The sequence below is a fragment of the Mus musculus genome, chromosome 18 (assembly GCF_000001635.26).
Source record: "Mus musculus strain C57BL/6J chromosome 18, GRCm38.p6 C57BL/6J".
NCBI classification, from domain to species: domain Eukaryota; kingdom Metazoa; phylum Chordata; class Mammalia; order Rodentia; family Muridae; genus Mus; species Mus musculus.
Window position 1 is genome coordinate 35403621 of NC_000084.6, and position 23925 is coordinate 35427545.

Below are 23925 nucleotides of genomic sequence, written 5' to 3' on the forward strand. Positions count from 1 at the left end.
ATAAAACAGGCAGAATTTAAATTATATCAAGGGACTTAGGGGATTGCCCTGATCACTCAGATCTGCAGAGTTCTAATACTAAATGAACGCCCTCCTCACCAGCAGACGTACAGCACGGCTACCAGATCAGAACGAGGTGCTTGTCTGCATTGCTATCTGACCAATCACCTGCCTAGAGTAGCCATCTCCTAAGGATACTGGAGATGCACAGGCACAAAAGAGGCTGGTAATGGCCCTCACTCTGCCATAGGGAATGAGATGGAATCAGAGGTCATTTGCTACACTAGGCTACGTTGTGGTCTATTCCTTTTTCACCAAATAGGTATCCTAGACATGCACTTACTGTACTTTAGCTTTTTATTCTGAAGGAATTTTGGACTTCCAGAAAAGTAGCAGAAAAAAAAAGTACAGTTATCACACACCCTTCACCTGATTCCCCTGATAGTAATATCTTACATAGCTATAAATCAATTTCCAAATCTAAGAAATTACTACTGATAGAGCAGTAGGATGCTAGGATTTCACCAATTGTCCACTTTTTTTCTGTCCCAGAATGTCATCTAAGATATGACACTGCATTTAGTTTTCTTGTCTTCTTAGTATCCTCCAGCCTGTGACAGTTCTCAGTGTCTGACACGTTGTAAGATTTATATTTATTCGTATGTGTATGTGCCCGTGTGAATGTATGCCTCTCCATGTGTGCAGGTGGACACGCCTATACATGCACATTTATCGAAAGATGGTACTAGATCCCTCAGAACTGGAGTTACAGACATCTGTGGGACACCGGGCTTGTCACATGGGTGATGGGATCTGAACTCAAGTCCTCATGGATGCTCAGCATGTTTCCTAACACTGGGCCATCTCTGCAGCCCCATATTTACACCTCTCCCTCCCACCTCTCCTCACCCCTACCTCCTTGTTTTGTTTTTTGAGACACTGCCTGCCTCTGCCTCCTGAGTGCTGGGATTAAAGGTGGTTGCCACTACACCTCCCTCACAGTTCTCACACTTGATATTCTTAACCTACACACGGCAGTGTCTGTCATGCTTGACTTGACGAGTACTTACCAGTTGTTTTCAGATTATACCCTGGAATCTGTTATTCTACAGTGTTGAACCGGGCAAGTGCTGTACCACTGAGCCACCCTTTCAGCTCTTGCCTCAATTTTAATTTGTCTGATAGCTACCCAATTTTAACACAATAGAAACAAGAGAAGTTAATATCTATTTTGGAAATATTAAGTATTTACTATAATGCCATATTCATATTATTTTCTCAATAAATATTAGTTGATTTTTCACTGCATTTTATAGATGGGCATCTTTCTATTAAAAGAATATTCTTACTTTTGTGTGTATCTGTGTGTGGAGGGGTGACAAATGAGTTTATATGTACCACACACATACAGGTGCCCACAGAAGCAAAAAGAGGGAGTAGGATACCCTGGAAATGGAGTTATAGGAAGTTCTGAGCTACCTGATGTGAGTGCTAGGAACTGAACTTGGGTTTTCTGCAAGATCAGTAAGTGCTCTTAACTGCTGAGCAATCTCCCCTCTTCCACCACCAGACTCCTTTTTAATGAGAAAAATATTTCATTATATATTTGATTAGATCTTGGTGAATTAAGTAACTTGCCCAAGGCTACATAGCTCTAAGACTCAGGTCAAAGCATGAACCTAGGCAGCTATGACATTCAGAGTACTGCAACAGCCACCAAATGCCAACACTCCCAGGTGCTGCCCCCTGCTCACGCCCAAGGAGGGGAGGGGGCACTGTTAGGCTTGTTTTTCTTTTCTAAAGGGGAAAATTTTCATTTAAGTTTTAGTCTTCACAACCGCAAAGTTTCTTTCTCTTAATAAGAAGGGGATTGCTAGTCTAGGACAAAGAGGCTGTTCTCCAGGGTCCTCACTCTGGACCCGCGTAAGGCAGGGGAAATATAAGGATCATGAAGGCATGCTTAACTCAAGAGAATGCTTATATTTTACAAGACCTTTGCAAATATGGAGAGCCAGGAAAGTCACAGGCTTTAAAACTGAAACTCACTTAAAAGGCTCTTGGGGCTCTGGCAGAGAACCCTGGTTCCAGTCCCAGTCCCACTGGGCAGCACATAACCTGCAGACCGTGTGTCAGGAGATCATACCTATTTCTAGCCTCCCCAGGCACTTTGTGTGCACATGCTGCACACACTCATATACATATAATTAAAACATAACTCTGTTTTAAAAGAAAAATAACCCTCTGGGATTGCTGGTTCCCTGTGTCATACTCAGAAGGTCTAATGATAGGCAACACAGGCTAGTGCCCCCTCTTCAGCCTGAGGTTGTTCCAGGCTGAGCACATACCATTCCGTACAGCACAGCAGGTATCCATCAAGGGACCTGGCCACAGGAGACAGACTAGGAAACGTTCCAGCTACACTTCAAGATTTGTTTTTAATGCTATGACTTTAGATCACTCAGTTTCACAGACTTGATTTTCCCCAAATCCCCTCTCTGGCAATGCTAATGTGTTTTTCCTCTCATTCTGACTGATCAGTGAAATGCATGGCTGGAAGGACTGGCTTGGAAGTCATTTCTTTGATGCTAACAGAATTGAGAAAATATTCCCTCAGCTACATACATCCCATCTATCCATCCCTGCCACCTGCCACTCAACTGCAGATAGAGGCCATTATAGCAAGGCAGGAAAGGAGACAACAAAGGCAGACTATGAGGGAAAAGGAAGACAAGCTGTGAGCATGAAAACCAGAGTGGGGTAAGGGAGATGGCTCACTGGATAAAGTTCTTGTTGCACAAGTATGAAGCCTGAGTTCAGACCCCCTGACCCCTCATAAATAAATAATGAATGATGGTGTCTACAATCCCAGTGCTAGAGTAGCAAAGACAAGCAGATTTCTAGAGCTCACTCGTAGCCTAGCCATTAGTGAACTCCATGTTTATGAGAGACCCTGTCTCAAAAGCTCAAGTAGAAGCTGAAGGTTAAGAGTATTTGTTACACAAGCATGAGGACCTGAGCTCAAATGGCCAGCACCCAGGGACATGGCCATGTGTAAGCCTTAATCCCAGAACCATAGGAGGCACACACAAGAACACTGCTGGGTTTGCTGACTACCAGTCTAACTCCAGGTTCACTAAGAGACCCTGTCTCAAGGGAATAGCGTGGTAGAGCAGGACACCTGACATCCTCTGGCCTCCACATACACATCAAACACTCACGTGCACATACACACACACAAAAATAAAGAAGGTAGCAACTAAGGAGGACACCTCTGGCCTCCACACACATCCCTAAACCTGTGCAGACACACACACCATATGCACACAAGCAAAAAATAGGGAGGAAAGAAAGGAACATTTTGTCTAGTAACTATGAAACCAAAACACTAACTGATTGGCTTAATCACAGTCAGATAAAGTTTTAAAATTGGTGGGGAAAGTCCTAGATTTGAAGCCAAACAATTCTAATCACCCTGCAGAGAGAGCCACCTACCCCACTGTGTGGATCTAAATCCAAGACAAAATGTAGAAAACAGAGGAAGACAGCCAGCCTGGAGAGACTTGAGTCTAGTCTACCTGAGGAGTGCTTCCCTTCACATCCACAGCCTCCAAATGCCACATTACTTTGTCCTCTCGCGGTCCTCAGCATATGATAGTGTTTTAGGTTATCTCTCCACTGGCCTACGTTTGTTTGTTTTGAGGCAGTGTCATACAGTCCAGGCTGGCTTGCTCTCCAGTTCTCTATATGTAGCTGAGAGCAAACAATGTACACAACAGAACTTAACTTAAGGGGGGTGGGGGTGGGGGAGCAAAAGCAGGTTTTCTTCTCTACCCAATTACTAGACTAAAACTCCTGTATCTTCTTAACTCTCAGCATGAGAGACAGTAAACAACCTCTGCTCCTCTGTCTAAAGCAGAGCTAGCAAACGCAGGAGAGGAGAAACCAGAGAAGTCGAATCAAGGTGTTCTGGAAATATGGAAGCTATTGCTAGGCCCAGGAGATCTCTTTCTTTCCATACTCCTGGGGTGGGGATGGAGGATGGACTGTTACAAATATACCCTATTACTATTCCATAAACACTCACCTCTGCCCCAGTAAACTAATTAGGGCCACAGATAATCAAATTTCAAATTGTTTAATCCAAAGAAATAGTTCCCATCTTCTAAACAACACCATTACACAAAATATAAACATACTTTTCTGGGAATTTAAAAATATTAGATAAAGTTCAATTTTTGGTTTGCTCAAATTAACATAGTATGGGAAATAAAAGAATTCAGCAATGTGAGTTTCTGAGCAACAGCAGCGGAAGCCTGGACACGTGCAGCAGCACTGTCAGCTCAGCCACAGTCCGAGCAGCAGCAGGCTCACAGCGCCGCCACACAGACTGCCCTGCTCCACTGCCACTCTTTCTAGGTGTACTGGAAAAGCAGTGGCTAGCATGGTACAGATGCCACTCTGACAAGCCCCTGTCAAGGTTCTCACAGTATCCCATGGATACCTCCTATCTTCAGAAAAGGGACAGTCAGCGCTAGCTCACAGGAGGTCTTAGAGCTCTCTAGCCTGCCTGCCTCTGCCTCCTAAGTGCTGGGAGTAAAGGTGTTACCACCACTGCCCTGCCCAGCCTGAATTTTAAATCCATCTGTATTCTTTTCCAACACATACCAAAATCTCTCTTCAAGAAGCAACAATGGCTCTGCCTTTGGGAAATCTTCCCTTCAAGTACTCTTATCACAGAGCTGCATCCCTGTCTAGGGGTCAGTCCTCCCTATAGCTTAAGCTCATAGAGGCAAGCCTCTACTATGCCTTCCATAGAGTTCCTACGTGTGTTCTGTTAAAACTAAGCATTCAAGAAGTTCTAGAAAGGGGTCTCTCATTCTAGCTCCAGGCCAGCCCTTGAGATCTATTCTAAGCCCTGCATAATCCCTTTGGAGATGGTTCAAGCTATCTCACCAGAATGGTGAGGCCAACTCCAAAGAAAGAAGGGCAGTTGGAGCTAGACAGATTTCCTAAACTGAAGCAGAGTCCTTGGCACGAAGGCTGACTCTGGTATTGACATCTAGTTCTTGGTAGTCCGTGCTCAGTCTAAGGTTTTCATCTAGCCCATTTTGGGAGTTGACCTTTGAAAGCTAAGGCTGTGCCACTCTGATAAGTATTCTTGATTAAACCTTGGGGAGAACAGGTGGATGAAAGCAGGGGCAGGGAGGAGAAGGGCCATCACATGAGCGTTAAACATACAAATACTTGTTAAAAAGAGGCTGGCCAGCAGCTGCTGTCTCTCATACTCCAGCCCACAGACTGCACCCTGGACCTCAGCCTGTCCTATCTAGGTAATAAAGCCAAATCCTGGACAGAAATGTTCTGGTGGCACTGCAGAGCTCAGCCAACAGTACAGAATGCCCTCAGCATTGGCAGTACCTGCAATGGAGGAAGCAAGTCTTGTCTGAGCCTCAATCTGTTCATTTTGGGGTGGGGCTCTATCTGCTTGCGGAGGGGCAGGATAGATGTCCAGGCAGGCTAGAGAAGAAACTTACCATCAAGAGAAATGAGACTGCTCTGAAATGAAGAAAGGAAATTAAGAAATCTAAAACGTCCTCAGAGAGTCTTCTGGGACCTTCATACATGTCCGCCTGCCTGCCACTCTCCTCTCCTACTGTAGGGTCATTTGTCAGCCTCAAGGAGCCTGGCATCCTGTCTTCCTCAAGAAGTCCTGATAAATCAGGGCAGCTTTGTGTACTCCCACCTCCCTGGCCCAAATCCACTGCCTCTATGTGCCATGGCTACTTTGATAGCCAGGGTTCAGAATTCCTTACCTCTGAGCTTTTTGGTCACTGTAAATCAGTTTAGCAGGAATCCAAATGTCTTTTGGGGTAATGATAATATTGAAATATTATTTTATGTTGTTCTTCTGTATTAAAAAGCTGGCTCTGGAGTTGTAAAGTTTCTGACTTTGTGGTAGGGGAAAAAAAGCAAGGCAGAACAGCTAAAACCAATTAGACTACTAGTTTCATTAAACTGCCTAAAATGTTTACTAAGATTTCTCAAGATCTCAAGATTAGTATATGAATTTCCTGTACTTTGAGATTTATAAGTTTATTGGGTATTGTGAAAAAACCAATGCCAGGTGGTGGTGGTTGTGCAAGCCTTTAATCCTAACACTTGGGAGACAAAAGGCAGGTGGATTTCTGAGTTCAAGGCCAGCCTGGTCTACAGATTAAGTTCTAGGACAGCCAGGGTTACACAGAAAAACTGGGTCTCAAAACACACAAAAACAATGTTTACTGAAAAAGCTTTCTATGATAGACAGAAACACCAGCTCCTATTGGTGACCCTAAGGTCTCCAAGGAAGATGGTAGGGCACAGACCTTAATTGCAGTAACACTAACCACTGGGCTAAGCTGCCACATGACATGCCAGCTCCCAGGGCCTGCCTACACTGTGGACACTGTTGGGTTGACTGATCTAGTCTCCCTCACAAAGGAGGGTCAGTTTTTTTCAAGTTCTTCATCCACAGTTAAATCTCTCAGACTTTTGGTCCTATGCAACAGCTGAAGATGTAATGCTGTTGCGTGTGACAGCCAAGGACATATGACCTCTGCCCCACCCCCACCCTCGCCCCCATGAAGACCATCATGGGAGCCTAGGGTAACTGTCCAGATAGCTGGTATGTCTGACACTTTAATTAGTACAGAAGCCATTTGAATTACACTTCCTGCTATAATTTATCTTCGCAGATCTCTGAAGGGACTGAAGGCTAACTGTAGCTCTGTCATTTTCTAGAGCTCCTAGGTCTCCTGCTGAGAAAGGCAGACACTGTTTACTTCATAAAAAAAGATAAACTCACAAAACGGGTTTCAATGTAACTTTTACTATTCCATTATTTAAAGTAACTTGCTCTCCAAAGACTGTTCTCAATAATCAACCACTTAAATGTGTCTAATGAAAACTAATTGGATACAAAATTTAAAATTTATGTAAACTATAAGTCTAAAAATAAGTTATAAATGTCTTAAGATATAAAAGCCTAAATAAGTTATGAGGTTCTAAGAAAATAATTTAAGATAGATAAAAACAAATTATAAAGATATAGAAATGATTTTAAAGATGAGAGATATTTCAGATTTCTTTCACTCCCTATACTATTGTTATACTAAGATGTCAAAAGTTCAAAGTTTTAACATTAATCAGAGAAGGTCTGATAAGCTGGTGGAGCACTGACCACTAAAGCTGGTGGAGCACTGACCACTAAAGCTGGTGGAGCACTGACTACTACTATGAGTAACAAGTTCAAGATTTAAGTTTCCTCTAGTTGTTTTCTAAACATCAGGTTTAAGAGGCTTCTCACCGTGCTATAAGCATCTCTGCCCCACTCTACATACCCAGCCTCTAGGCAGAAAAAAAGAAAACATTCATTCTTTTGACCCAAAGCCACAGCTTTCACTGTGACTTGAAGGCATGAGTTTATTTCAATTGTTTTACACATAGCTGTTAGCTGCTTTTTCTACAATGGATTTCAGTACAGCTTACAAACAATGGTAATGTACACTTCAGGGAATCAAGAAAGTCATTAAAACTTAGACTCACCTCTCACAGGACAAACAGACTCCAGATAAGAACTCCTGTCAATCAACAGCCTAAGCTTCCCTGCCTACTGCCTATTCCTGAGAGGAAAGCTCCAAATATAAAAATTTCCTTTAAGTTTTTAAACTTCTGTCCCTGCTCTCTGTCTCTGCAGAGTTCCACTCGGCTGGTAGACACCATCCAGAAACCAGCTGCAGACTACAAACTGCTCCAAAGGTGATCTACAGCACTCCAGCCTAGGAGTTCTAACAGGGAAATCCTTGACTTAACTGAAAACTGATGGTATTGATGGATAGTCACTGCCCTAATCCTCTCTCAGCCTTTGACTAATATCCCAGCCTTCCTGGGCCCTGACAATCGCATCCTAATTTCACCAGAAAGTAGCCACAGAAGAGAACAGATTGTCCCTTATCCTCAATAAAACGCTAAAATATTAGACCAAAAGGAAACTCCATGGCAAAGGGAACAAAATGGCTACCTATAGAATCTGTTGGCATACCAAGATTATATGGCCTTAAAATTTTTATTCTTTCTGTGCTAACCAAACAGATATATATGATCAGGCCATGCATCTTTTGACACATTAAAATTTTGCTTCCCCTCCTAGATAAAGAATGCTAAGACCTTATCAAGGATTAGACAGGGACACATAAGATCCTGTCTCGATCTTGAGCCTGAAAGCCATCTTATAGTAAAGACAAACTAGGTCCAGTCCTGTTTATGATTAAACCTGTTTCTCAAGGATTGGGCTATGCCCCACCTGTAATCCTAACTACAAATGTTTCTGTATTGCCTGTTTCAGGAAATGGCAACTATGCCTTTGTTTCAAAAGGTTATTATGACCACCTTGTAATGAATATGTTGTTATGACCACCTTGTGACCACCTTGTTATGACCACCTTGTCTTTGTTTCAAGAGGTTGTTTTTTTTGTTTTGTTTTTTTTCCAGAGCTGAGGACCGAACCCAAAGCCTTGCGCTTGCTAGGCAAGTACTCTACCACTGAGCTAAATCCCCAGCCCCTGTTTAAAAAAAAAAAAAAAAAAAAAAAACATATATAGTTACGCACTTTTTAAAAATATTTATTTATTTTTATGTATATGAGTACACTGTAGCTGTACAGATGGTTGTGAGCCATTATGTGGCCCCACTTACTCCGGCCCAAAGATTTACTTATTACTATATCTAAGTACACTGTAGCTGTCTTCAGACACACCAGAAGAGGGCATCAGATCTCATTACGGATGGTTGTGAGCTACCATGTGGCTGCTGGGATTTGAACTCAGGACCTTTGGAAGAGCAGTCAGTGCTCTTAACCACTGAGCCATCTCTCCAGCCCGTTTCAGGAGGTTGTTATGATCAACTTGTTATACTTAGGTTCTGTTCCTGTAACCCCACCTATTTGCCTGCCAAATCCCCCATTTGGAAACCCCCTAACTCCTGAACTATGAAAACTCTTATCTTCCCCCTGTCTAATGCTGATCTCCTGATCTCTGCCTTTAGAGAGAGGCAGCCCATGTGTACAAGTCTTTAAAGGCTTGCTTTAATGGCCATGATGATCTGGGTCAGTGGTGGTTTTCCTTGTCCTATCTGACAAACCTGCATTACCAAGGGGCAAAGCAGATGCTCAGAGTAAATAATGCTTAACAAAAGCCTGGGGAGGCGACAATTCTCAGGGAAGCCCTGGAAGACTTGAAAGGCCCTAAATTAGGAAAGGAAGGCATTGTACATGTGAATGAACCTAAGATTAGCTCTGAGTATCTCTCCTTGAAAGGTGGCTAGGTGTGGCAACTTGAGCTAAAAAGAAAGTAGAGACAGGTATTAATTCCAGCAATTGGGAGGCAGAGGCAGGCAGATCTCTGTGAGTTAGAGCCTGTTCTACATAGCAAGTTCTAGACCAGCCAGGGCTACATAGTGAGACCCTGTGTGAGTGTGCCATTACCTCCTGGTGGCAGTCAAGAAGTCCCAGATCTGGCCGGGCGTGGTGGCGCACGCCTTTAATCCCAGCACTTGGGAGGCAGAGGCAGGTGAATTTCTGAGTTCAAGGCCAGCCTGGTCTACAGAGTGAGTTCCAGGACAGCCAGGGCTACACAGAGAAACCCTGTCTCAAAACAAACAAACAAACAAAAAAAGTCCCAGATCTGCACTCTGATAAGCCACAAATATTTAGGTATGGATTACTTTAGGCTTCTGCTAGGCTCCCACCATGAATGTCCCATGCCCTGGTGTATGCACAGTTCTGGTGTGGGACAAATTCAACAGGAACGCTGCAGCTTTTGGAGGCATCCTGAAATGTGGTAAGCTATAAAGATGATCCTAGGAGAGGATGGTCTTCTGCCTCTCAGGTTGGAGAAATACTAGAAGCTTTGAACCTTCATCTCACCTCAATTGCAATGTGTGTGTATGCATGAAAATAAATGATCTTTCTTTGCCCTGTACCCCACAGCACAGTGCTTCTAAAATGTATAGAACTTCCCTAAGTGACAGAGACTTTTACTATTCTCAACCAGGCCAGAATTTACGCTAATATGTGACTGTTGGTGGGGATTCTCATAGGACCACCATGGAGCCTGGTCACCAGAAAGACTGCTTCGTGATTAGAGAGCTGGGATTCCAAGACCCATCCTCTGTCTCTGGGGATCACTTATGGCCAGTGCTTGGGCATCAATCATGACTATGTAACAAAACTTCCATTAAGGGTCCTGAACAATAGGCTTTAGGGTAATTCCTCATGCCATTTGAATTGCAGGATGGTGGACCCACTGAGGACATGGGAGTTGGGAAGGCTGACCTCCATGGTTGCCCCCTTCTCCTTAGCGGCTCCTCAGTTGCACTACTGACACCAAAAAGATAAACCTAAGTATTGTGTTCTGAGTTCTGAGTTTATTTAATTATCACAATTATCAAACCTACAGAAAGGGCATGAGGCTCTTGGGTAGTGAGAGGCACAGGTAGCCCATGATTTGGAAGTGACATCTGAAATGGGGGCAGTGAGAGGGGAAACTGAGCCTTTAACTTGCAGGATCTGATATGAATCCTTAGTAACTAGTATTAGAATTGTACTAATTTCTTGGACACACAGTGGTGTCTCAGAAATAACAAACCACACAAGCCTCTCTGAAGCTGCAAAGGGTCAAAAGCTCTAGAGAAACAGCCTTGTCACCTCAATTAGGGTCAGGTGCTCCTTCAGACAGATGTCCAGAGCCTGCAGGAAATCAGGCTCCTCTCTTAAATACTTGAAACCAGAGTAGTTGGTCTACTATAAATGAGAATTTTAAAATTCAATCCCCTCTTATTGCTCATGCAGATCTGAAATGATCTGACCAGATGGCTGGTACTCTGTAATTCTTGGATTGCTCTCATCAGTTGATGAATTAGATTTTTTTTTTCTCTTTTCCACCTCTCACATGAACATGTTCTTGTACAGACTTCCTGCAATCCCCCATTGACTGGGCTCTAATGCCAATATTTCAGGGATCCTCACAGCTGCCTTGAAGTCAAATTGGGTCAATAAGAAGCCTCGGGTTGAGAGTGGCTGTGCTTTCTTGAGCTCAGAGGGGCTGATGGGCAGCACTGACAAACAGGAAGGATGGGGAGGCCACTGTCCAGTATCCTCCTCGCCTCCACTTCTCCTTCAAGTCACCAAAGGGAGCAAAGGTGTATTTTTTTTAATGATAACATATTGAATATGCTCTGTATGTCAGGCCCTTTAAGAAACAGCTTACACTGCCAGGCGGTAGTGGCGCACGCCTTTAATCCCAGCACTTGGGAGGCAGAGGCAGGCAGATTTCTGAGTTCGAGGCCAGCCTAGTCTACAAAGTGAGTCCAGGATAGCCAGGGCTATACAGAGAAACCCTGTCTCGAAAAACCAAAAAAAGAAAAAGAAAGAAAGAAAGAAAGAAAGAAAGAAAGAAAGAAAGAAAGCTTATACACACACTCACACTCAAACACACATTCATACACACACACACATTCTCACACACACATTCACATTCTTGCACACAAGAGAGACTCACACATACACACATACACACACTCACATTTACACACTCATATACATATACACACTCTCACACACACACACACACACACACACACACACACACACACACACACTACTACCACTACTACTACTACTACTACTTATTGGTTGTCTAAGTAATCTCTTCTTGATGCAAATTAGTTTTGTCTGTAAAAGTTAGGATAGCTTTAGCAACTACCCTCAAAGAGTGCCTGACAGAGTCAATGCTTAGTAAATGTGAGCTATTTATCCCTGGCACAAGGTAGGATTTCAGAAAATGCTCCGGGAAGATAAAGCCATAGAGTCTGGCTATAATCAGTGTTCCATAATAACAAGTGCACAGGCACAAAATTCTGGAATCCAGGAGTCCTCAGCTCCAGGACAAATGTCTCAGTTCCCTTCCCAGAACCAAAAGGATCTACCAGCAAACAGCTTTCCCTGCTTGCTTATGAACAACTGATGCTGAAGCCACACTCAAATGCTTGCTGTGGCTCTGTTAGGTGAGGCAGATCCCAAAATAAACCAAAGAAAGGAGACAGGAAAATCACTTCCAGGAACAAGCAACTCCCAGTGACGATACTGACAGTAATAACGATGGCAGGCAAACTCCAGGGGTGAGACCTGTAGCTGTCTCAGTGCTGTTTGGCTGAATCCAAGTCCCCACCTGGCCCAGTGGGAAGACCTAAAAAGTCACATGTGCCAGGCTGCAGCAGGTAGTCTGGCAATCTGCCTTCCAATAAGCCTAGCCTATAACACAAACAGCCCATATACCCTAGTAATCTTCCCTTTGAGGCAAAAGGAAATCAGAGGTACAGCCTTCCCATCAAAGACCAAAAGTCCTTCCAACAGAAGGACAGAACTGGTTGGCTGAGATAGGGTCAACAATTATCTATAAACTTGCCCTTGTTTTCAACATCCCCAAACAGTGCTCACCATGTCTGCCTCTGGCTCTCAAGCAAGAAACACTGTACTAAACATTCTGTTTGTGCTCATCCCTGCTCCCTCATCAAAACTGCGATTGAAGGAGGAAGAAAGAACATCTGATAACCATGAAAGTCTTTCCTTCACATCCTAAGTTCCCTTCCTCAGGTAAGATCAGCAGGAAAAGAAGGCTGCATGCTCAATGCACCCTCAGTAGTGTCCAGTTCCACAAGTGGACTAAAGATGTGTACAAGTGGGGAATTTACCTCTGAAAACCACAATCTCTAAACCAAGTGATACACTGGGTAGAGGACTTTGAATCTACAATGTGCTTTAGCTGCAACAGCCTTTGCAGTGCTTTAAGAGAATTTTGTACAGAAGTGTCTACAAGGAGCTCTTGAGAAACTACAAGCTAGAGGGTGTTGTCAAAGGAGCATCAGTTCCATGTACAATGAGTGCTTCTCTCTGGTTCCCAGCTCTCAGAGCCCACTCCTCACTTAGTCCTAGCTCTTCCTTACAAAGAACACATGTAGGGGCTCTTCAGCCACTAGCAGCAGTGCCACTGCCAGAGGGCTAGGCTCAGCTCAAAGTCTGAAATACTAGTGCTGTCCTGCTTGTTAGTGTGGACCAAGGGCTTGACGGGGACTACTGACCTAGCCAAAGGGACAGAAGTAGAAGTAGGATCCCAGAACATCAGCCTCCATTGACTCCACACACTTTCCAGTTTACAAGACTACCAGTAACCTGACATAAAGTCAGAGGACCATAGCCACATCTTCTACCTCCCAACTCCTGAGAGTCTCTCCATGCTATTCCTCAAAGGCGGAACTCTGTTCTCAGGGAAGCTGAGAGGGGACAGGCAGAGTTGGACCTGCTGAATCCAATACCTCTTTCTACCTCTGTTCTTAAACTTCCCTCTGCTGAAGCCATGAGCTCTCACTTGGCTTCTTTGGGGCTTCATCAGTCTTCTGCAGCAGCTCCTACCCACATGCAAGCCTAGCAAGAGTGATCCTGCTGCTGGCACAGCAATGCTATCCTGGCAGCACAGCAGCAACGGGGGCTGTGAGGACATGGTGATGAATATCAGCGAGGACCTGAGGAAGCTGTACGATGGCTGCTGCCAGAACTTGCCATCCACTTTGCCACAACACAGAACACAAGCTGCCTGAACCTGAGAATAGTCTCAGCGTTGGCAGAGCAGGCTCAAGGACAGCTGGAGCTGGAAAGGAGAAGTGGGAAGACAGCAGATCAAGGCTCCAAGGCCCATGACATTTGACATCAGGTGAATAATGCAACAAGTCATCTAAACTTTTGAGCTCAGCATTTCCACTGGAAGATAGAGTCTAATAGTTCCTAAACAACATGGTATACATGAGGAACTTAGCAGTGGGTCTGATTATAGTAAACATCTCACAACTGCAGGTCATTGTCATTATCACTTGAAACCCTGGACTCAGGGTCATAAAGGAGTTAGAAAGTTGTTCCCTCTGAAGATACTTCAGTTACAATCAGGCAAGGACCAGCCCCTTTTTTTCTTGGCACAGGTTCCTTTAACAGAACATTTGGGCCCAGCACCAGTGCTCAGGACTCTCCCATGAACACTATTTCAGCAGCATTGAGCCAAGCAGCAGAGCCCAAAATAGCATTTGCAGAGCAAGGCACATGTCACTGCCTCTCCTATGCTTCACAAAGTTTTCCATCACTTGCTCAGAAAGCACGGCCACCCAGCACAGACCTTCCTCCCCGGGCACTGATACACCACACACTGCTCTGCTGGAGAATGAGGTTCCCAAACCCCACTGCACTGCAGCTACCACTGTGATGGTCATCATGAGAATGCCTGCTCCCAACCTTCAAGAACAAAGGCATTTGTGGTTTTAAGTCAGTGTTTCTAAGGAGCAGAGCAAATATGGTACCTGGTTGAAGGGTCTGCCACTCTTGAGTTGGGTGGAACACCTCCAGGATCTCGGTGTCTAGCTCCTCCTCTTCCCTGGTCTCCTTTGTATCTGATTCCTGGTGGATGCTCTTCTCTGGGTTGGTGAGTGCAAAATTATTCTGAGAAGAGAAAATAGTGCGTGATCCACCACTACAAGAAGGCAAGAAGAAAGAACTAGCTTGAGGTGATACACCCTCCCTGTATGCCCCTCCTCATCTTCAGACACGTTTCAACACCTGCAATACCTCACACAAGGTCAGCCTCAGAACCAGCACATGAAGCAAAATGGTTAAGTGAACACAGCATATTTTCGGGTATATACGGTATTTTTGTACACGTACAGGAACACCACCAGAAGATTCCATATTCTCTTGAAGGGGTTAAAGAAAATACTAGGGAGAGGGTTAGCACTGTTTTTACTTTCTGTTTAACTGCCTCAAGTAAATATGCTGGTGGCTGAGTTCTAATTGATTCCCAAGTAGTCTGGCAAGTTCCCTGGAGATCAATAGGGCATAAATGTTCTAAAACATTCCAAACCATGGAGTAAAAGTTACAAGTGGAAATGGGCTGAGGTAAGAACATATCCCAGCTGGAAACTGCTCGCCAAACTTGCTTCTCCCCACACCACGGACATCAATGACAGGAGGATGGAATCCACTCTGAGTTTAGGAGGCTGGGAACATGAACACCAAGTGTTGTTCATTGTTTCTTCCTGCTCTCCCTATTATTTAATGTTTATTTTTATTTTATGTGTATAAGATCCTGGGGAAGTTGCCTTTGGAATAGTAGGAGGAGCCACACTAGCACAGGAACACAGGAGGCGACCCCAGCCACCCCACTCCCCTTCATTACTCTTCATCCACTTCCCAACTCCTACCCTAGTCGTGTATTTCTTAGAGACTTCCTTTAAGCCACATCTGCGATGAGTACTTTACATAAACCTCACTTTGATTTCTCAACAATTCTAACCCTGCCTGGGTAGTGTAACATGCAGGTACTCCCTCCAGTACTATCCCAGCACTAGAAAGGAACTCTCGCCTGCCTGGGTCCCTTAGTGTCTCCTCTTTAATTAGCTGTCAGAGGAAGGGTTAAGGTGCTAAGGTGCTGCTGATGACAATACAGAGCCTCTCCAAGAATTCTCACATTTAACAAGAAATAAAAGCATGAAATTTAGGTGGCAGAATTTCATACCTTGTTAAGAGCCAGAAAAGAAAATATCTTAGGCAAAAGACTGCTCTTAAGTCATTTCACAGATTAATGAGAACACTGACTACGCACAGTGGTAAAGAACTGGAGCTCTCTGACATACAACACAAGTTCAAATCCCATCATTTGTGTGACTCTGGGCAAGTTATTTAACTTTTGAAGGATAGGTCTTTAGTTCATATACTATAAGCCACTAGCTCTGAGAACATGGTACCTGTCACCACCACCACCGCTGCCACCATTATCATCATCATCATCACCACCACCTTACTTATAAAAGCAGTCTATGCTTCTAGGTCAGGGAAGTCTGTGTTATAACTTGGAGTAACTACACAGCACAGCTTCACTCAGAACAGGTTGAGGGGAGACCACTCTGTGCCCCAGGAGTTCAGCCTAGCTCAAATCCCTCTTAGCTATTCAATTTTAAGTCCGCACAAAAATTAATACAAAAGGCAGGAGTTAGGAGCTGGAGAGATGGCTCAGTGGTGAAAAGCACTGCCTACTCTTCCAGAAGACCCTGGTTCAATTCCCAGCACCCACACGGCACCTCACAACCATCTGTAACTCCAGGGAATCCAGAGCCTGCTTCTGGCTTCCACGGACACTGCAAATACATTGTGCATAGAAATACATGCAGGCAAAGCATTCACATACATAAAATTAATAAAAATAATGTTTTTAAAGAAAAGAAAAATAGACTGTGTGTAATGATGAGTGTGACCCACAGTGCACATCTGTAAGCATAGCATAGCACTTGAGAGCTCAAGTGACAGCAAGAGGGTCAGGAGCGCTCAAGTCTAGCCTCAGTTATATAAGCAACTGTAAGGCCAGCCTACACTATATAAGAGCCTGCCAATGGGAAAAGGAAGAATGGTAAGGAGAGAGAAAGAGGAATAGAGAGAAGGAGAAATAAGAGACAAGAGAGGAGAGAATGAGTATATGAATTAAGAACAAAATAGCAGATGTGTTTGTGAGACTACAGAGGAGAACTTGTCAGGAGGATGTAACCATCCAGGATTTCCAACTACCAAGTCTCCTGAGGCAGGTACTGGGTCCAACCTTTAATAACTGTATGTCCAGGATCTAGCACACAAGACTTAGTTCATAACAGCTGAATGAGTGTGTGTGTGTGTATATGTGTGTGTGTGAGTTAGTGAGTGAATGAATGAATGAATGAATGAATCATACATCATAGACAGGTGTGACTTTGGGGCTTTTGACAACCCCTAATCCCTGAGTCTTCTGCAGATAGGTAGCAATATCATATTTAAGAATAAAGACAGTGGGGTGTGGTGGCGCACGCCTTTAATCCCAGCACTCAGGAGGCAGAGGCAGGCGGATTTCTGAGTTCAAGGCCAGCCTGGTCTACAAAGTGAGTTTCAGGACAGCTAGGGCTACACAGAGAAACCCTATCTCGAAAAACCAAAAATAAATAAATAAATAAATAAATAAAGACTACTTTATCTGCTAAGTATCCAGAACCTATGTTTGCTAGGACCAAGCCATGCTGGCTAGCCCCTGGCCCAAAGGGCTAGACCACAGGATTAGAACACTATTAATAAACATTTCCTCAGAACTGTGTAGATGACTGCCTCCAGGAGCCAGGCAGAAATAGGTGAAGATGAGTGAAGTGGGCCAGGTGAACACAACAGGGAGCACTGAGTCTGTGGGGAACTTCAAGGTCGGGAAACTGCTAATTAAGGTCAAAGTCTACCATTGACTGTATAGCCTTCTGGGACTCAGTGAATAGTGGGGAACTTCCTTGTTAACAGAGTTTCTCCTTCTCTGACCTTGTCTGGGATTTTCTAAGCTCCCACACTGGTCTCTACCTAAAGAATGGCACACAGGATCAATGTCCTTTCTTCTGACAAAACCTGTCCAGTCAGCACCTGAGACTCCAGAAATGCTTCCCCATGCTAATGAGCTATGCCAGGAACCCTAAGGCCTCAGCCAGTGACCTTTGCCTATCCTAGTCCCTATCCTCAGGCCCCCTAACTTTATAACTTCAATCACCCTAAGTAAAGTTGATCTGCCTACTGACAAGCAGCCCCAGTGTGATCATTCACCATACGAACTGTTTGACATCTCCCATTGCCCTTTTAGACCAACTCAGCCAATCCTTGAGAGCAGGGAGACCCATACTTTGCTAAAGAAACTGCCACTCTGCTGCACATGCCTGCTACACAACTTGAACACAAACAGAAATCTGGGTTTTTATGTGAACTGTTCTCATTTTTAGACTACTAAGAAGACCAAACCAAACACCTAAGCTTTAAATTGAAACTTTGCTTTAGTGTATCAAGAGGTAATTCCAGGATGTGTGACAGTTAGCAGGAGAATAAGTCTCATAACCTAGTGTCTTAGTTAGGGTTTTACTGCTGTGAACAAATACCATGACCAAAGCAACTCTTATAAGGACAACATTTAATTGGGGCCGGCTTTACAGGTTCAGAGGTTCAGTCAATTATCGTCAAGTCGGGAGCATGGCAGCATTCAGGCAGGCATGGTATAGGAGGAGATGAGAGTTCTACATCTTCATCTAAAGGATGCTAGGAGAAGACTGGCTTCCAGACAGCTGAGATGAGGGTCTTAAAGCCCATGTCCTAGGACACACTTCCTCTGACAAGGCCATACCTCCTAATAGTGCCACTCCCTAGTCTAAACATACACAAACCATCACATTCCATTCCCTGGCTCCCATAAGCTTTTCAAGCACATGAGCCTATGGGGGCCATATCTAAACATACTATAATGCAAAATACATTTAGTCCAACTTCCAAAGTCCCCATAACCTATAGCAGTCTCAACAATGTTAAAAGTCTAAAGTTCAAATTCTCTTCTAAGATTCATTCAATGACTTAACTGTAATCCTCAAAGTAAGACAGGAAACCAGCTGGGCAAACTCCAAATTCTACATCTCCATGTCTGATGTCAAATGGTTTTCAGATCTCCACTCCTTTATCATCTTTGTTGACTGCAACAAACTTATTTCTCCTGGGCTGGTTCCACTCCCTGTTATCAGCTTTCTTCTGCAGGTATCCCACGGCTCTGACATCTTTAAATATCTTGGGGTCTCCAAGACAACTTCAGCTCTTTGTTCCAATGTCTGGGATCCACACATGATCTTCTGGGCTCCTTCAAAGGGCTTGGGTCACTTCTCCAGCTCTGTCCTCTGTAGCATTCCAGGCTCTGATTGATTCCACTCCACTGCTGCTGTTCTTGGTGATCATCCCATGGTACTGACATCTCCAATATATTGGTGGAGTCTTCTGCTGCAACTAGGCTTCACCAATAGCCTCTTATAGGCTCTCTTCAAGCCTAAACTACTTTGCACAACCACTTCAGTCCTGGGCCATCAACTACAACTGAGGTTGCACCTTCACCAATGACCTTCCCTGGCCTCTCACAGTGCCAGGCCTCAGCTGCTCTCCGTGACCCCTTCATACCTTCAAAACTGGTACCACCTGGGTGGTTCTTACAAGTTATCAAGTTCAGCTGCAGCATGAGGTACAACCTTGGCTATCTCTGTTCTCTCAGAAAACACTTCCCAGAAGATTTCACCTCAGTGATGCTGGTCTCTTCTTAATCACTGCTAGTTTCTTAGCTCCAGCTAATCAGCATCAATTGTCCCAGTAGTCCCTTCTATTCTTGACTCTAAAGATAGAGCCACATGGCCAATGCTGCGGAGCTCTGCTGCTTGCCGAGCTGGACTTTATTACATTATCACCAGCTTTCTGTTTTCCAGCTCCCTTAATGCCTATGCTTGGCTGTCCTGGAACTTGCTTTGGTGACTGACCTTGAACTCAGAGATCTGCACAGCTCTGTCTCCTGGGATTAAACATGTGTACTACCATGCCTGGACTTAGCTTTTCTTCAACCAGAACTTCCTTTGCCCCAGACTGGCCTTGAACTCAGAGATCTGCTTGGCTTTGTCACCTGGGATTAAAGGTAGGTACCACCATGCCTGGTCCTAAACTTAGCTGGGTGAAATCTTGCCCCCAAATCCCATCCCTTTAATCTGTTAACTCCTAAAATACAGGATTCAGCTTCATTCTACTTCCTGTTGCCCCGTTAATACTTGAGCCATATATTTTATATTTTTCCTTTCTCAGCTTGCTTGTTTTCATTAAAATATTCTTCATAAGAGTAAAATTTAGTAACCACACAACAGAATTTATACCAGGCTGTTTTGAGACTTCCTTTATCAAAGCAAATCTAAATCTCCTTGCCTTAGCCTCAGGCAGACTATTCAAACAAGTGCAAAACACAGCCACATTCTTCACCAAAATATCACAAAAACAGTGTCCAGGCCACATATTGATAGTCTTCTCTACTGAAAGTTCTTGGGCCAGGTCTGTACAATTTAAATCACTCTCAGCAACCAAGTCTTCCATATTCCTACTAGGATGGCCCATTAAGCCCTACTTAAAGCATTCCATTGCTTTCCAAATCAGGGAGTCCCAAAATCCACATTCTTCCCAATACAAGCATGGTCAGGCCTATCACAGCAATCCTTGGTACCAACATCTGTCTTAGTCAGGGTTTTACTGCTGTGAACAGACACCATGACCAAGGCAACTCTTATAAGGACAACATTTAATTGAGGCTGGCTTACAGGTTCAGAGGTTCAGTCCATTATCATCAAGGTAGGAGTATGGCAGCATACAGGCAGGCATGGTGCAGCAGTAGCTGAGAATTCTACATCTTTATCAGAAGGCTGCTAGGAGAAAACTGGCTTCCAGGCAGCTGAGATGAGGGTCTTAAAGCCCATACTCACAGTGATATGCCTACTCCAACTAGGCTACACCTACTCCAGCAAGGCCATATCCCCAAATAGTGCTACTCCCTGGGCCAAGCATATACAAACCATCACACCTAGAGAAGCAAGAAGTCCTTTACTGTATGGCAGATTTTTCTTGGGGAGATGCAACACAATGGTCTACTAGTGCCAGAAAAGGAACCCAGTTATTACAGCACCAAAGTCCAATTTGGTGACCCAATAAAAATGTTAATAAGGTTACTAACAGAAATAAAGGAGAAATTACTTACAAGGAGCAGGGATAGCTCAGAAGCAGCTTTGTCACCAGAAAGCCCACACTGACAACCCTGGCATTTTGTCCATAAGCCTGGATGCAGCTCCACAGTCCCAGGGTCTTCCTGCAGTGTGGCTGCTTCTTGTCCACCCACATGCACCACCCCTGCAGTGTTTACTCCTTTGTACACTTGCAAGGTTCCCCAAGAACATTCCAAGTGTTTGTACTTCCTGGATGTATGACCTTTTGTTTGCCTCCTACCTACCACACCTTCCACTCTACAGGCAAATGCTGCAACTTGGAGGAAATGGTGTAATTTGGAAGAACATGCCATTTAATGCTCTTCAAAACCCAGACAGGGGTAGGAGAGTTCATGCTGATGACTGGGGAGACAGGAAAAGCTTCTTTTTCTGGATTTCATTAACAAAGCTAACAGATTAGGTCCATCCAACAACAAAGCTGCTGCAGGTACCTGACATGGTTTCCTCCATAAAAACAGACCAAAACAGAGAAAACAATCATGTTTGCATAGTATTTGAAGCACAGCACTTGGGTGTGGTAGGGATGTGGCAGAGACATCATAAAGAATACAGATCAATTGTGGTGTGGTGGTTTGAATATGCTTGGCCCAGGGAATGGCACTATTAGGAGGTGTGGCCTTGTCAGAAGAAGTGTGTCACTGTGGGCGTGGGCTTTAAGACCTTCCTAGTTGCCTGAAAGTCAGTCTTCTCCTAGCAGCCTTCAGATGAAGATGTAGAACTCTCAGCTTCTCCTGCACCATGCCTGCCTGAATGGTGCCATGCTCCAACCTTGATAATGAACTAAACCTCTGAACCTGTAAGCCAGCCCCAATTAAATGCTGACCTTATAAGACTTGCCTTGGTCCTGGTGTCTATTCACAGCACTAATACCCTAACTAAAACACATGGTCTTAATAAGAAGGGAACAAAGTTTACACAGTTCACTTAAAATCAACTTGAAGTACTTGGTGGAGAAAGAGCTAGCAGGAGAACCCAACAGTTCTCCGTAAGGCCATTTACACCAGAAGCAGTTCCTGCTGGAAAAGCCTGTGGCTGTCACAGGTCCTGAGCCCAGTCTCAGGAGCTAGCACTGAGCTAGCACTAAGAAAGCTCCTGTGCTTCCTTCACACAGGCTTTCCCCAGTTAGGCTCCTGAGAAGCAGCTGGACAGCCACCCCGGCATTGAGCAAGGTAGCTAATGAAGCTCCTAAGGGAACAGATCAGTGGTCCTATCCATCTTCCTGTAGCCAAGAAGCAACCAGGCTGAGCATTCTCAGAATCTCTGCCTACTGGGGGCCCTGAGAAGTACACAGAACCTACCTTAGGCAGATGGTCCTTTGAAACACTGCCTGTAATACAACCTTTGGTCACATACAAATAACCCTCTGGATCCACTAAGTGCAATCCAGCCCCTGTGGAGTGCTCAGACACATGGTCCTTGCAAATAGACAGGAATCATGGCTCTGCTGCGATGCTTTATATGTGCTGGCCCTCTCGAGTAGCTAAACCCTCATATGACCTGTAGAAATTAGCAGGGATCCCACACCCACAAACAAATACACTACACCCAGAGCTGCTAGCAAATCCACCTAAGAGAACGTAGGCGCAACCCAACAACCCCTGCTGCAGCTGAGGCTATGAGCATGCCACAGACATCATTTACATGCATTATAGCTGAAGAAGCTACATGCTCTCAAGTACTCATTTAGAACCAAAGCCAACGCAACCTATCCTGTTGAATTAAATTCCTCAGTCAAAATATACCAACAAGTTGAATGGAGTAAAAAATGAGACTGCTGCCTACAAGAAACTCATTCCACCAGTAACATAACATGGACATAGACTGAACGTGGAGAGATGGAGGAAAAATATCATGCAAACAGGAAGAAAAAGGAGCAAGAGTAGCTGCACAGGTATTAGATAAAATAAAGCACTTGAAAACACAAATAAGGTCATCATATAATAATAAACGGATTAATTCAGCAAGATGAAATAGCATGTATAAATGTATATAGACCCAATGCTGGAACATCCAATTGTACAAAGCAGGCTCTCATGCATAATCATAGGGACTTAATACCCACTTTCATCAAAGGAAAGATAATAGGCAATCAAGGAAAAAATACTGGAGTTGAATTATACTATAGGCCAATTTAACAGATAATTACAGGACACTTCATCTAACAGTTTCAGTATATACACTTTTCTTCTCAGAACATGGAATTTTATTCTGGATAGATTATATGTTAGACTACAAGTCTTTAAAAAAAAAAGATTATAAGAACTACACCTGAAAAGACCTGTATTTTTTTTCTGCTCACAATTGAATAAAACAAGCAATCTATAGAGGGACTTTAGAAATTGTATAAAAGGGGTCACACCAATGTAGCTCAGCAGGCAAAGGCACTTGCACCAAACCTGACTACTTTATATTCAAGCCCTGGAACTCACATGGTGGAAAGAAAGAACTGACTCCCACAAGTCACTGTAGGCTCACACCATGCTAAGCACACACACATACCCACACACACACACACACACACACGCGCACACACACACACACACGCGCGCGCGCATGCACTCATGTGCACACACACATACAATAAATAAATACGATAAAAAATTTAGAAGAACTTCTACAAATACATGGGAGGAAATTAATATTATTCTAAATAAACAGCAGGTCAATGATGATGTTTTAAATCAAATTTTCTTGATCCAAATGTAACAATAAGCACCTGTAAACCAGCACTTAGAAGTCAGAGTCAGGAGGATCAGCACATCAAGATCTTCCTCAACTGCACAGTGATTTCAAGGCTACTCCAGAACTATCTCCAAAACTAAATAAACAACAAAACTTCTTGAAACAAATGGAATCAAACCATGACATATCAAAACCTTTGTGATACTATGAGGGAAGTTTACAGCAACCTTCAAAAAGGAAGGAAGGAAGGAAGGAAGGAAGGAAGGAAGGAAGGAAGGAAGGAAGGAAGAGAGAGAGAGAGAGAAAGTGAGAGAGAGAGAAAGAGAGAGGGAAAAGGAGAGGGAGAGGGAGAGGGAGAGGGAGAGGGAGAGGGAGAGGGAGAGGGAGAGGGAGAGGGAAAGGGAAAGGGAAAGGGAAGGAAAGCAAAGCAAAGCTGGGCGGTGGTGGCGCACGTCTTTAATCCCAGCACTTGGGAGGCAGAGGCAGGCAGATTTGAGTTCGAGGCCA

At 44.1% G+C, this 23925-nt stretch overlaps 1 protein-coding gene across 6 annotated transcripts in view; it reads right to left on the reverse strand.

Moving 5' to 3' along the window:
- Sil1 (endoplasmic reticulum chaperone SIL1 homolog (S. cerevisiae)) overlaps positions 1-23925 on the reverse strand; it is a 232995-nt gene that overhangs the window by 137225 nt on the left and 71845 nt on the right. For all 6 annotated transcript variants that reach the window (XM_030250634.1, XM_011247043.3, XM_006526365.4 and 3 more), the window contains one exon: positions 14437-14575. In XM_030250634.1, the coding sequence (XP_030106494.1) occupies positions 14437-14575 (139 nt within the window). The remainder of the gene's footprint in view (positions 1-14436; positions 14576-23925) is intronic.